This window comes from Vipera ursinii, assembly GCF_947247035.1.
Source record: "Vipera ursinii genome assembly, chromosome: 1".
NCBI classification, from domain to species: domain Eukaryota; kingdom Metazoa; phylum Chordata; class Lepidosauria; order Squamata; family Viperidae; genus Vipera; species Vipera ursinii.
The window spans coordinates 13,522,426-13,535,976 of NC_139512.1; the positions used below are offsets into that span (position 1 = coordinate 13,522,426).

The 13,551-nt window shown below is 45.5% G+C and overlaps 1 protein-coding gene across 1 annotated transcript in view; it reads left to right on the forward strand.

Moving 5' to 3' along the window:
- Positions 1 to 3,489, forward strand: part of ATCAY (ATCAY kinesin light chain interacting caytaxin) — a 41,039-nt gene extending 37,550 nt beyond the window's left edge. Inside the window, exon 12 of the mRNA XM_083364336.1 lies at positions 2,188 to 3,489. Within this exon, the coding sequence (XP_083220462.1) occupies positions 2,188 to 2,197 (10 nt within the window). The 3' untranslated portion in view covers positions 2,198 to 3,489. The remainder of the gene's footprint in view (positions 1 to 2,187) is intronic.
- Positions 3,490 to 13,551: the final 10,062 nt, after the last annotated feature.

Below are 13,551 nucleotides of genomic sequence, written 5' to 3' on the forward strand. Positions count from 1 at the left end.
TAGGACAAAGAGCAGCCCCTCGTGCAGAGGTATTTATGGGGGGTCTGGGCCCCTCCCTAACCATAAAACTCTCTCGCCAATGGGGCTGTCGGGGTCTGAGACCCTTGGCTCATCAGTGGAAGCAAAGAAGCCTCTTTGCCTCCATCTGATGACCCTTTTGGGTAACTGCCAATGGCTGGCACTAAACATCTAACAACCTTCGGTTTTAATTTTTGTGTTTTGCCCGTTTAAGTGAAACCATCTCTTAGGTTTGGGCATGATTGCTGCTTTTAAAAGATTACAATCTTGCATCCTCAGTTAAGAACCAAGAAGCTCCTTGCTCGGTTGATCCGTGACGTGACCTCAAGGAAGCTGGAGAACGGTTGCAGGAATTGGGTGGGCTAAAGAAAAGAAGAAACAGGGGTGACATGATAGCAGTGTTCCAATATCTCAGGGGTTGCCCCCCAAAAGAGGGGGTCAAGCTATTCTCCAAAGCACCAGGAGGCAGGACAAGAAGCAAAGGATGGAAAGAGAGAAGCAACCTAGACATGAGGAGAAATTTCCTGACAGAACAATTAATCCGTGGAACAACCTGCCTCCAGAAGTTGTGGATGCTCCGTCACTGGAGGTTTTCAAGAAGAGACTGGACAGCCACTTGTCTGAAATGGTCTAGGGCAGGGGTAGGCAACCTCGGCTCTTTTATGACTCATGGACTTCAACTCCCAGAATTCCTGAGTCAGCTATGCTGACTCAGGAATTCTGGGAGTTGAAGTCCATGAGTCATAAAAGAGCTGAGGTTGCCTACCCCTGGTCTAGGTTCTCCTGCTCAGGAATATCATTTCAGACAAACTGTTGTCCCATCTTTTCTTAAAAACCTTCAGTGTTGGAGCGCCCAAAGCTTCTGGAGGCAAGTAGTTCCACTAATTGTTCTAACTTGTTCTAACTTCAAATGGTTGCTAAATAAAGATTGTAAGTTGAGGATTACCTGTGCTCTGTTTTGCTGATTGTTTACAGTGTTAAGCTCTCGAAACAAATAACGCGTTCCCCCCAAAATAAGCCCTAGCTTGATTTCCATGCATGCAACTAATATAAGCCCTACCCCCCCCAAATAAGCCCTAGTTGTGGGGCAAGGCGCACAAGTACAAATCAAGCAAGGGCAGGGGTGTGTGGGAGGGTGGAGCTTCCCCACATGCCCCACGCCCACCTACCTTAGGACCGCTGCAGCCAGGCTTCCCATGATCCGACACTGGTTGCGCTGCTGGTTGAGTTCTGTGGCCGCTCGCGGCTGCATGGCACATGGTGCATCGCTCCAGTGCCACTGTCTGCAGAAGGAGGCTGTGTGGCTTATGCCGGTGCCGCTAGTTGTGGCAGGAGGCCGCCTGCGGTACATTGTGGGGGTGCCGTGATGTGCGTGTGCCACAGCACAACACAACACACAGCCTCCTGCCCCGAGCGGCGGCACCGACATGTGGCATGCTGCTGCAAGCGGCCACAGAAGAACTCACGTGTCAGGGGCTATGGCGGTCGTAAGGTAAGTGGGTAAGACATCCCCCGAAAATAAGACTGGGTGCCTCTTTTGGATATATATATATATCGTCCCAGCTTCTGCCAACCTAGCAGTTCGAAAGCATGTAAAGATGCAAGTAGAAAAATGGGGACCGCTACGGTGGGAAGGTAACAGCGTTCCGTGCGCCTTTGGCATCTAGTCATGCCGGCCACATGTCCACAGAGACGTCCTCGGACAAGCGCTGGCTCTTCAGCTTTGAAACGGAGATGAGCACCGGCCCCTAGTATATATATATGTCAAATGTTAACTATTTAGATTACCTTGCTAGGCCCCAAACATGGGGCAAATCTTTATTTCCTGTTTTCAGCCTATCTTGAAGGCCATCGAACAGGCAGTAGTCACACCGGACAGCTCATATATTTGTGTAAATTACTAACAGCACAGGTTCGAATCTCAGAAGGGTATGGCTGTCTGATGAAAACTAATAAGTTAGAAATGTATTTCAGTCTCCCTTAATTCTTTGTTAGTAATTTACGCACACACACACACACACACAGATGAGCACCGGCCCCTATAGCACGCATGTGCGGATATATATATAAAAGAAAGACCAGGTCTTATTTTCAGGGAAGCACAGTAGTAGCTTGTGGTCTGGAAGTATTAACTCCGCCTAACTTTCTCCCTCTCTCTCCAACTCCTAGTATGTCATGAATCAGGATGGAGAGACAGATGGAGCTGAAGAAACCCCTCTACCTGACCAGAAACCCCCAACCACCCTATTCATTCCTTTCCTGGCCTTCCGATCTTGTAAACATCTCATCTTCTGTACATCGGAAGAAGCAACCTGCTGTTTCTCCACCACCAGAGGCAAAGTCAACTTGTGAGACTCCATCCCCCCCACGAAGTTTGCAGACGAAGGGAGTCCTTCCAGGAAAGGCATTGAGCGCTTGAGTTTCCAGAGAGATTCTGCATCTAGTCGAGAAAACTGGAAATCTGGATGTTTTACACGGCAAGGCTTTTCCTGCAGTTGCTGCAAGTCAGAAACCAGCATTGCAACGCCAACGTGGAAAGCACCTTTTTCGTGCCAGATAATTGTAAAAACAGATGTTTGCCTCATGCACCGCTGTGTCCCAAAGAGCTTAAGCTTTCTTCTGCTTTCAGAGGTGGTTTGCGTAGGCCTGTTCCAACAGACGTGGAAAATCGATTCCTCCTTAACCCTCGAATGGGGAGGTGGGGCTCGTGTTGAGATCCCCCTCCGGCAAATAATGTGAAATAGAACATTGATCCAAGCTTTCCTTTTGAAGGATTCTCTCTCTACATCCTACGGTTCCCCAGAAGTAAAGAATGTCCTTCAACCATCAGCATCAAAATGCAATTAGGGCTCTGATCGTTTTTTTTACGACACTGGACAATCACCCTGTCCTTTTGTATCCGGATGGGATGGAAGTTGCAAACACACCAAGATTTCCTAGGACGAGCAAAAAAACCAGGAAAGGAAGCCAACTTTAACCAGCCGAGTCACAACATGCAAACATTGAAACAAGATGCACGTTTTTCCTTGAGCAAGAAATCACATTTCGGTACTGCCTTTCTTTCCAGCACAATAAACGTGAGGACTATCCAGTGGGAATAAAAACATTGACAGTGATTTAGTGAGAGAGGCCTGGAAAGATTTAGGAGCTTAGTGATCAAGTCTGGGCTCAGTTTGGGGATGTACAGTTCCTTCCCTCCCTTAAAATAGGATCCGAAAATCTTTTTTTCTTTCCTACATCTCTTTGAATGTTAACAATATCGGTCCAGCCTCCACCTGTTGTTCAACACTGCAGGAAATTGCGTTAAGGTTCTTGTGCAGCTTCTCACTGAAATGTTATTCCAATCCAGGAAGTATAGGGTTTCCTGCCTGAGCAGGGGGTTGGACTAGATCCCTTCCAACCTATTATTATTAGTAGTAGTATAAAAAGGGACTTACTGTAGGGAAAGGAAAGTTAACAGCAGACGCCAAACGAAGGAGAATTCATTCGCAGTTGTGTTGCAGACAGGAAAGTATCACCTTTTTTTTTAATTAGGAGAGCATCCTGTGTGTGCTGGTCCATTCACGCGCAACCGTTGAACATTACAAAAAGAGAGAGAGAGAGAGAGAAAGAAAGACTTCACAATCCAGTGTACACATTTCCAAAATTGCTTTATCTTTTAACGCATTGTAAATAAGCAGCAAAAGAACTGTGGGGGGGGGAGCAAATTGGAACTGTTAAAAGGTTGCTTGGATCAGTGGCAAAAGAGCCCAGACCATTTCTGAAGCTGCGGTTTTAGGTCGCTGCTCTGGTTAGCCAGGACTGCATCATCCATCTGAAAAGGACCGTTTTTTTGAGGGGAATGGCGGGTACAGAGAAAGGGATTGTCCTCAATGAAAACCCTCCTGGTGGGAAATGCCAGGGATTATAAGTTAGGACATTGTCCCAAAGGCGCTTTTTTCAGGAGGCAACTAGACTCTTGTTTTGCCTGTGAAGACGTTTCGCTTCTCAATCAAGAAGCTTCTTTGGCTCTGACTGGATGGTGGGGAATGGAAGGATTTATACTCCTTGCAGACAGCTGGTCATTTGCATCCTTTTACAGAGTCATTGAGGCCCCTTGGAGGTTTATCTGTTTCCTCAGACTCACCTGAGTGGTGCAAATGGGTGTGGAGTATTCTTGGCTGCAGGCTCAAGGCTTCATACCCATTTGCACTCCAGGTGGCCTCAATGTCTCAGAGCGAGTACTACTACTACTACTAATAATAATAATAATATTAATAATAATTTTATTTATATACCGCCCTTCTCCCGAAGGACTCAGGGCGATGAACAGGGCAAGAATAAAAAATACAAAGTTACAAAAGTTAAAAAAGAATTAAATATATGCCCACTAAAAACAGTACGTACAAATATTAAAATAAAACAATAAAAAACCCCGCCCATCCCCCATCAGGCCAGGCCGGCTTGTTCAAATAAGAATGTGTTTAGATCGCGACGGAAGGAGCGAAGATCGGACGCCATCCGGAGCTCAACCGGTAAATGATTCCATAGCTCCGGGGCACCCACAGAGAAGGACCTCCCCCTGGGGGCCACCAATCGACATTCTCTGACCGGTGGCACCCTGAGGAGGCCCTCTCTGTGGGAACGCACAGGGCGAAGGGAAGTTGATGCCGGCAGCAGGTGTTCCCTAAGGTACTCCGGACCCCTGCCATGTAGGGCCTTAAACACCATTACTAGTACCTTGAACCTCACCCGGAAGACAACTGGCAACCAATGCAGCTCACGGAGCAGAGGTGTGACATGGGAGTATCGGGAGACTCCCAACACAACTCTCGCGGCTGCATTCTGTACCAGTTGGAGCCTCCGGGTGGTCCTCAAGGGCAGCCCCATGTAGAGAGCGTTGCAGTAGTCCAGACGAGAGGTCACGAGCGCATGAGTGACCGTGCATAAGTCATCCTGGCTTAGATAGGGCCGCAACTGGCGCACCAGGCGAACCTGGGCGAAAGCCCCCCTAGTCACAGCCACTATGTGATCTTCCAAGGTGAGCCGTGAATCTAGGAAGACTCCCAAGTTGCGAGCCCTATCTACGGGGGGTAATAGTTCACCCCCCCATAGAGAGAGATGGAATATCCGGAATAACCCGGGATGCAGGTATGCAAAGCCACTCAGTCTTGTCGGGGTTGAGTTGAAGTCTGTTCCTCCCCATCCAGACCAGATGACTGCAAGGAGTATAAATCCTTCCCTTCCCCACCGTCCAGTCAGAGCTGAAGAAGCTTCTGGGATGAGAAGCGAAACGTCTTCAAAGATAAAACAAGAAAGTCCAGTGGCCTCCTGAAAAAAAGCATCTTTGGGACAATCGTGACCTGGATGACTGAGAATCTCCACTGATAATTTAGCTGTGCACTTGGGGATGAACCTCCTTCCAATGCTGCGGGAGGATGGACGGATTTCCAGAAAACATGGCAGACTGCGAGAACCATTTGTGCTTCAGCTGAAGAAGCTTCCGGGATGAGAAGTGAAACGTCTTCAAAGAAAAAAAAAAAAGGAAGTCCAGTTGCCTTTTGCAGAAGCACCTCTGGGACAGCCATGATCTGGATGACTCAGAATCTCCATAGACAAAGTTAGGACTGTGTACGCGCAAAGCCAGTGTTGTGTTCACAAGAGACACCTAGAACATATCAAGGTATGTTTGGGGTGCCCTGCAGAAGCCTCTTAAGGGAACCTGCGATTTCCCCATTTTTAAAATCATTTTACAGGATATTTCGCCTGTCTTCTGTGCATGCGACTTGTTGTCCGTTTAGTTTTTGAAGGTAGGGAAGGGCCTTGGGATTGTAGGGATTAGAATGGGAGAAGGATGGGAAAGCGTTAGGCATCGGCAGCCTTCCGGGTGTTGAGTTGCATCTCTCTCAATCAACCCTGTTATTAGCCATCCTGGCTGGAGTTGCTGGGAGTTGCTGGTCCCCTTTTTCTGTCTGAACGGAGACGAAAATAAAAACTGATCCGGTAGCTGTTTTCTACTTACTTCTCCGGGAATTAAGTCACAGATAAGCCAACATCTGAAGTCAAACAATAATCTAAATGAGTGTTAAAAGTTTTTATTTCTCCATTGGCCTAGGATTGAGGAGGGCTGTCTCAAATGTTACGATGCTGAGCAGGGATTGCCCAGTTTCAACACGAAAAATATAATGTCCAATTAATGGAGTTTCCTTGAAGAAATAAACATGGAGGAAGAATTTTTCTGGTCCATTTTTTTCCAAGGCAAATATAGAAGCCCCTGGTTTAAAATTGTCCTGAAGGGTGATTTAGGTAAGGAAATGCCCACATGGTTGTGCTTAGGGTGTGTGTGTGTGTGTGTGTGTGTGTGTGTGCAAATTCAGATTGCAACTCAATCCAGTTTGAGTTGGATTCAAATTCCTGAGCGATTTGGGACTGTCTACAATTCCCAGGATCTTGTCTTCTCCAATTAAAGCGCAAATGGAGTTGCATTAACAGAGAGATTCAGTCAAGATCACGTGAGGTACTAATACCACTCTATAAAAGCCTTAGTAAGGCTACACCTAGAATACGGCATCCAGTTTTGGTCACCACACTGTAAAAAAGATGTTGAGACTCTAGAAAGGGTACAAGGAAGAGCAACAAAGATGATTGGGGCACTGGAGGCTAAAACATATAGGGAACGGTTGCTGGAATTGGGTATGTCCAGTTTCATGAAGAGAAGGGTGAGGGGTGACATGATAGCAGCCTTCCAATATCTCAGGGGCTGCCACAAAGAAGAGGGAGTCAAGCTCTTCTCCAGAGCACCGGAGGGCAGGACAAGAAGCAACGGATGGAAACTAGTCAAGGAGAGGAGCAACCTAGAACTAAGGAGAAACTCCCTGACAGTTAGAACAACTAACCAGTGGAACAACCTGCCTCCAGAAGCGGTGAATGCTCCAACACTGCAAGTTTTTAAGAAGAGACTGGACAGCCATTTGCCTGAAATGGTATAGGGCAGACATGTCAAACTCGCGACATCACGTGACATCACGCAACGTATCGGGATGGTTTTGCCATTGCCGGCAATGGGCTGGGTGCGGCTTCCGGATGATGCATCCGGCCTGTGGGCTGGCAGTTTGACACCCCTGGTAGAGGGTTTCCTGCCTGAGCAGGGGGTTGGACTAGTGGACCTCCAAGGTCCCTTCCAACTCTTATTCTATTCTATTCTATTCTATTCTATTCTATTCTATTCTATTCTATTCTATTCTATTCTATTCTATTCTATTCTGTTCTGTTCTGTTCTGTTCTGTTCCGGTCTATTCTATTCTATTCTATTCTATTCTATTCTATTCTATTCTATTCTATTCTATTCTATTCCATTCCATTCCATTCCATTCCATTCCAAGCTTCTGAGTCTAATTTTACAGCCCTGGGATTTTTGAGTGATATGCATGCATCTACCAGGTACTTACAACATCAGGCAAAGGTGATGGAGGGCCACCAGGTGATAGATCGGAGATTGGGACGGTATCTTTTATCCCTTGTAAAGGCTTGTGCAAAGAGTGGCCTGAGCTTTAGGTATGTCTTGCTCTGCACTGAAATTTGGGAGCTGTCAGTCATGATACAAGAAGGAAGGGAAAGAGAAGAAACAGTAGACTTTTGACTCTGATCAGCTGAGGTCAGGCTGTCTTTTCCAGCTGTTTTGGTACCTGGCTTTTGGGAGACATCTGGATGGCCTGATCGAGCAGATCTCCACACCGGTTGGTCAAAAAGTCAAGAAGGCAGCTATGAAGGTTCATAGAATTTTACAATGGAATGTGACGTTGCGGGTCATCTAGTCCAACCCCCTGCTCAAACAAGAGACATATCATTCTAGACAAATGGCTGTCCAGTCTCTTAAAAAATCTCCATTGTTGGAGTACCTATAACCTCTGGAGGCAAGCAGTTCCACTGATTAATTGCTCTCGCTGTCAGGAAATTTCTCCTTATTTTTCCAGTGTGGCTCTCCCACTGGAGCTTCTTCTGGTTTTATATCGGTTGCGCTGCCAAGATTATCTTGATTTTTCTGACAAGCACCTGTGGACATCCCAGCTTATGGTTTTCAATATTTACACAGCCGCCTCTCTTAAATCCCAATCCAGGTTCACAAAAACCCAGCGTTCAAAAGTTTTAACAATTTGCAAAGGTATGTTTTTGTAGAAAACATACATAGAACATGCATGGAACAATTAACCAGTAGAGCAGCCTGCCGCCAGAAGTTGTGAATGCTCCAACGCTGGAAGTTTTTAAGAAGAGACTGGACAGCCATTTGTCTGAAATGGTATAGGGTTTCCTGCCTGAGCAGGGGGTTGGACTAGATGACCTCCAAGGTCCCTTCCAATTGTGTTATTCTGTTCTTTTGTGTGACTTCCTTGGCAGAATTCCTGTTTGCTGTTCTCTCTTTGAAAGAAAGTTAATTAATTCAAAGTGCACTTATGGCCTCTACCTTGTGTCAGTTTGATTGTTGTGATGTGGGTGGACAGAAGGAACAAAAGTAAAAAGCACCAGTTATCCCAAATTCACCACTTACTTTTTTTTTAGATGGGATTCTAAAAAAAAGGTAGTCCTTGACTTAACAATTGTTCGTTTAGCGACTGAAATTGCAACAACTCTGGAAGAAAAATGACTTAGGACCACTTATCCTATTTACAGCATCCACACAAGTTAACATGATCAAAATTTGGGTGCTTGTCAGCCTGCTTGTATTTACGATGGTTGTAGCACCCTGGAATCACGTGATCCTCTTCCCAGCCAGCTTCCGACAAGCCAAATGACCAGAGAAAGCAGGATTCACTTAACAACTGTGGCAAAAAAAAAATTGTAAAATCAGCTGCGATTCACTGCTCAGCTGCCTTGCTCAGCAACAATTATTCGGGTTCCAATTGTGATTGTAAAGTTGAGGGGTATCTGTGGTACGATCAGATAGGAGAGAGAATATCCAGATTTTTGCCTTGAAGCAGCCACACTTTTTTTTTTTGGCAGAAACAAGCTGGAATTGGTCTATGGAGATGCTCAATCATCCAGCTCATGGTTGTCCCCAAAGTGCTTTTTTTTCTTTCTTCAGGAGGCAACTGGACCTCCTTGTTTTTTTTCTTTGAAGACATTTCACTTCTCATCCAAGAAGCTTCTTCCGCTCTGGCTGGATGGCGGGGAAGGGGAGGATTTATACTCCTTGCAGACAGCTGGTCAATTGCATCCTTTTGGAGGGTCGTTGAGGCCCTTTGTAGGTTTGTCTGTGTCCTCAGGGTCACCTGAGTGCTGCAAGTGGGTGTGTAGACTTCAGCCTGCAGCCAAGAAGGCTCCACAACCATTTGCACCCCTCAGGTGACCCTGAGGACACAAACAAACCTTCAAGTAGCCTCAACAACCCTCTGAAAGGATGCAAATGACCAGCTGTCTGCAAGGAGTATAAATCCTTCCACCCTTCACCATCCAGTCAGAGCTGAAGAAGCTTCTGGGATGAGAAGCGAAATGTCTTCAAAGAAAATCAGTTTCCCATCGTCCTGTGCGCGCCCACAGGGAGGGCCTCCTTAGGGTTCCGCCGGTTAGAGATTGCTGGCGGGTGATTCCCAGGGGGAGGGCGTTCTCTGTGGGGGCGCCCGCCCTTTGGAACCGTTTACCGGTGGAGCTCCGGACAGCTCCCGACCTTCGCTCGTTTCGCCCGGAGTTAAAAACCTGGTTGTTTGAATTGTCTGGCCTGGACTGAGGGATTTTAAATTAAATTAATTTTAAATTTCAATTTTAACGTTATCTTAATTTTGTATTAATTTAATTCTATTTAATTCTCTCTTTTTGTATTGTTTTTAACTTGCCCTGTGAACCGCCCTGAGTCCTTCGGGAATAGGGCGGTATATAAATTCAATTAATAATAATAATAATAATAATAATAATAATAATAATAATAATAATAATAATAATAATAACAACAACAACAACAACAACAACAACAACAACAATAATAATAATAATGAAAATCACCTCTGGGCCCTAGCTGGAACTGGAACACAGTAGGAACATATAAGACGAACAACAACAACTAAAATGGAGAACACTTGACAGTTGCGATTGTGCTGTTGTGCAAGGAATAGAAGAGACCCGTTGTTTTGCCTTGTTTTTGTTGGAAATAATTATTTTACATTGCCCCGTGATAAAGACAGTCTGGAGCATTCGGATACTCAAAAGAGGAGTTTCAGGCACTTAAGAGACGGGTGCTTGTGACCAACAATATGGCTTACTATGCGGTGCATTTTGTACAGTGGAGACTGTGTGTTGCTTGTGGGTTTGAAGTTCGTATACAAAGCTGTCCTTGACACAAGCAGTTGGGTGTTCAGGTAGTCCTCAGACTTACGACCAGCCACTTAATGGCCGCGTGTTGCTTGTGGGTTTGAAGTTCATATACAAGGCTTTCCTTAGAACAAGCAGTTGGGTATTCAGGTAGTCCTCAGACTTATGACCAGCCACTTAATGGCTGTGTGTAGCTTGTGGGTTTGAAGTTTGTATAGAAAGCTTTCCTTGCAACAAGCAGTTGAGTGTTCAGGTAGTCCTCAGACTTACGACCAGCCACTTAATGGCCATCTGTTGCTTGTAGGTTTGAAGTTCGTATACAAAGCTCTCCTTGACACAGATTTGAGCTTTATATACACAGCTCTCCTTCGTACAAGCAGTTGTGTGTATAGATAGTCCCTGACTTACGATCTTAATGACCAACGGACTTCCTCAGAACTACTTATGACTCAGTTTCAGGGTTCTGATATAAAAAGAAAATCTTAACAGATTCCACTGATTTCAAACTTATCCAAATTAAGTCTTATATTCTTTTCATTTCAATATATTTCTGTTCCCCTGAAAGGTTTAATTCGCTGCTTCCGTCTGCAGGAGGGTGGGGCAAAGGTCCCCCTCCTCACTTTTGGAGGCTTTTTGCTTCTTGTGTTTTTTTCCCCCCAGGAAATCAATTTCCAAATAGAAGATAAAAAATCGCTGTTCTTACCCAGTTCCAAACATGTTGTTTACAGTCAGCTTCAAGTAGTACTTTCGGACTTCGGTTGCTTGTCGCTTGGGCTAGACTCGGAAGTTAAGCTAGCCTTTCTCCTGCCGGTTTCTGGAGGGATTTTTCAAACCGATTGGATCAACCACCATCTCTGCGCAATTGGCGGGACTTCCCCCCTTCTATGTTGCCTCTATGGGGCAACTTCAGGCCCATTTAGGGCAGGCAGAAATCAGCCATAGGGTGCGGAGCCCCGCAATCCCTCAGCTGCTGTGCTACTGCGTAAAACTGGAAATCTCAGTTACTGGGTTCTGATAGCCGCCTCCATCCCTTCCCCCCAGTGGCCACGCGTTCACATTGAAGTGCACCCGGAGGCTTCAGCTGGTGCAAAATGCAGCTGCGCGGGTGCTTATGGGAGGATCTCGATACTCCCATGTTACACCTCTCCTGCGCGAGCTGCATTGGCTTCCGGTTGCCCTCCGGGTGCGATTCAAGGTGCTGGTAATTACCTTTAAAGCCCTACATGGCTTAGGCCCAGGGTACTTGTGAGACCACCTGCTGCCAATGTCAACCTCCCATCACCCAGTTCGCTCCCACAGAGTCGGCCTCCTCAGGGTTCCGTCGGCCAGGCAATGCCGGCTGGCGACCCACAGGGGGAGAGCCTTCTCTGTGGGCTCGCCGACCCTCTGGAATGAACTGCCTCCAGAGCTGCGGACGGCCCCTGACCTTTGGTCCTTCCACCGTGACCTGAAGACATGGATGTTCCAACAAGCGGGCCTGGACTGACTGTGGTTTTAAATTTGGCTTTTATTGGGTTAAATTGTCCTTTATTTATTACATCCATTGTTTAATTCTTTTTTAAATTTTGTACTTTATGTTTTTTTAATTTTTTATTGTTGTGAGCCGCCCTGAGTCCTTGGGGAGAAGGGCGGCATATAAATTTAATAAATCTATAATCTAATCTATCTATTTTGGGCCTTTGGCAACCGGCCCACATTTACGTCCGTTTGCAGCATCTCATGATAGGTGACCACCACTTTGAGCATTAAGTCAAGGGTCAGCAGTGTCACCTCCTTCAATGAGCAATTGATTTTATTTCTTCAAGTTTATACGCCGCCCATCTAGTGGTTCCAAAGCGGCTCTGAGCGGCTAATTAAGTTATTAATTCCGGAATGTTTCTAGAAAACACATCATCTTCTGTCCCTTTCACACCAGTGATTTAGGAGAGGCAACGATTGGGGGTTGCTTCAAGGTCACCCGAGATGTTTCATGAGCTCCCCAAGTCCTACTTTTGCTCTAGCTGCTGAAGAAAAACTGGAGGAAGAGAGAGGGAGGGAGATGGAAAGAAAGGGAGAGAGAGGGAGAGAGGCAAAGAAAGGAAGAAAGAGAAAGCAAGAGAATGAGGGAGAAAGGAAGGGAAAGAGAAAGACAGGGAGAAAGCTTGCAAAACATTCCCGTGTTCCTTTTGGCTTTGGAGACTTGCTCGCTGGTTTCACCTCTGTGTCAATGGAGAAATATGTACACATGTAAAATCCACATGTAAATACCCATGGGTTTTGGTACGCTTCCCTGTAATTATCAACGGAGCATGTCAAAATATCAAACTCTTGATACCAAGGCAGGGTACAACACCCATGCATTTCCCTCCCCCCTTCCCCTCCGTTTGGGTGTCTTCTGTTGGAAATACAACAGCTTGTATCGTTCGTTAAGGCTACGTTAAACATGTCTGTACTTAGTTGGCTTAACCTCTACGAGAGACTGATTCCTATCAAGTACGTTACGTTATTGTCATTATGATTCTTCTTCTTCTTCTTCTTCTTTGCTGTTTGAAGCCTAAGAAAATCCAAATGTTTCATTAAAACTTCCGAGCGTTCCGTGAGATGCCTCTTTTCCTGTCGCAAGTTTAAAAAGTGCCGTTTGGGTTCTCTCTGTTTCCTTTCGCAGATTTTAGCAGAAATGGCTAATTCAAGGCAGTGAGGACAATCTTCCAACTCATGCTTCTTAATGCTTCAAGGGTGGGAGAGTGCCTCGGAGAAAGAGTATTCCATGGGGCTTCAAAGGGGTTTCCTGTGTAGGGTTTCCTGCTTGAGTAGGGGGTTGGACTAGAAGACCTCCAAGGTCCCTTCCAACTTCTATTCTATTCTATTCTATTCTATTCTATTCTATTCTATTCTATTCTATTCTATTCTATTCTATTCTATTCTATTCTATTCTATTCTTCTATTCTATTCTATTCTATTCTATTCTATTCTATTCTATTCTATTCTATTCTATTCTATTCTATTCTATTCTATTCTATTCTATTCTATTCTACTCTACTCTACTCTACTCTACTCTACTGACTTAGCTTTCCATCCTTCCGAGGTAGGTAAAATGAGGACCCAGATTTTTGGGGGCAATTAAGCTGACTTTGTAATAATGCCGCTTGGGGTATGTGTGAAAGCCCAGCAGGCATATACATAGAATAAAGGCTACTGCTAAGCTTGTAAGCCGCCCTGAGTCTTCGGAGAAGGGCGGGATATAAATGGAATTTAAAAAAAAATACTCTACTCTAC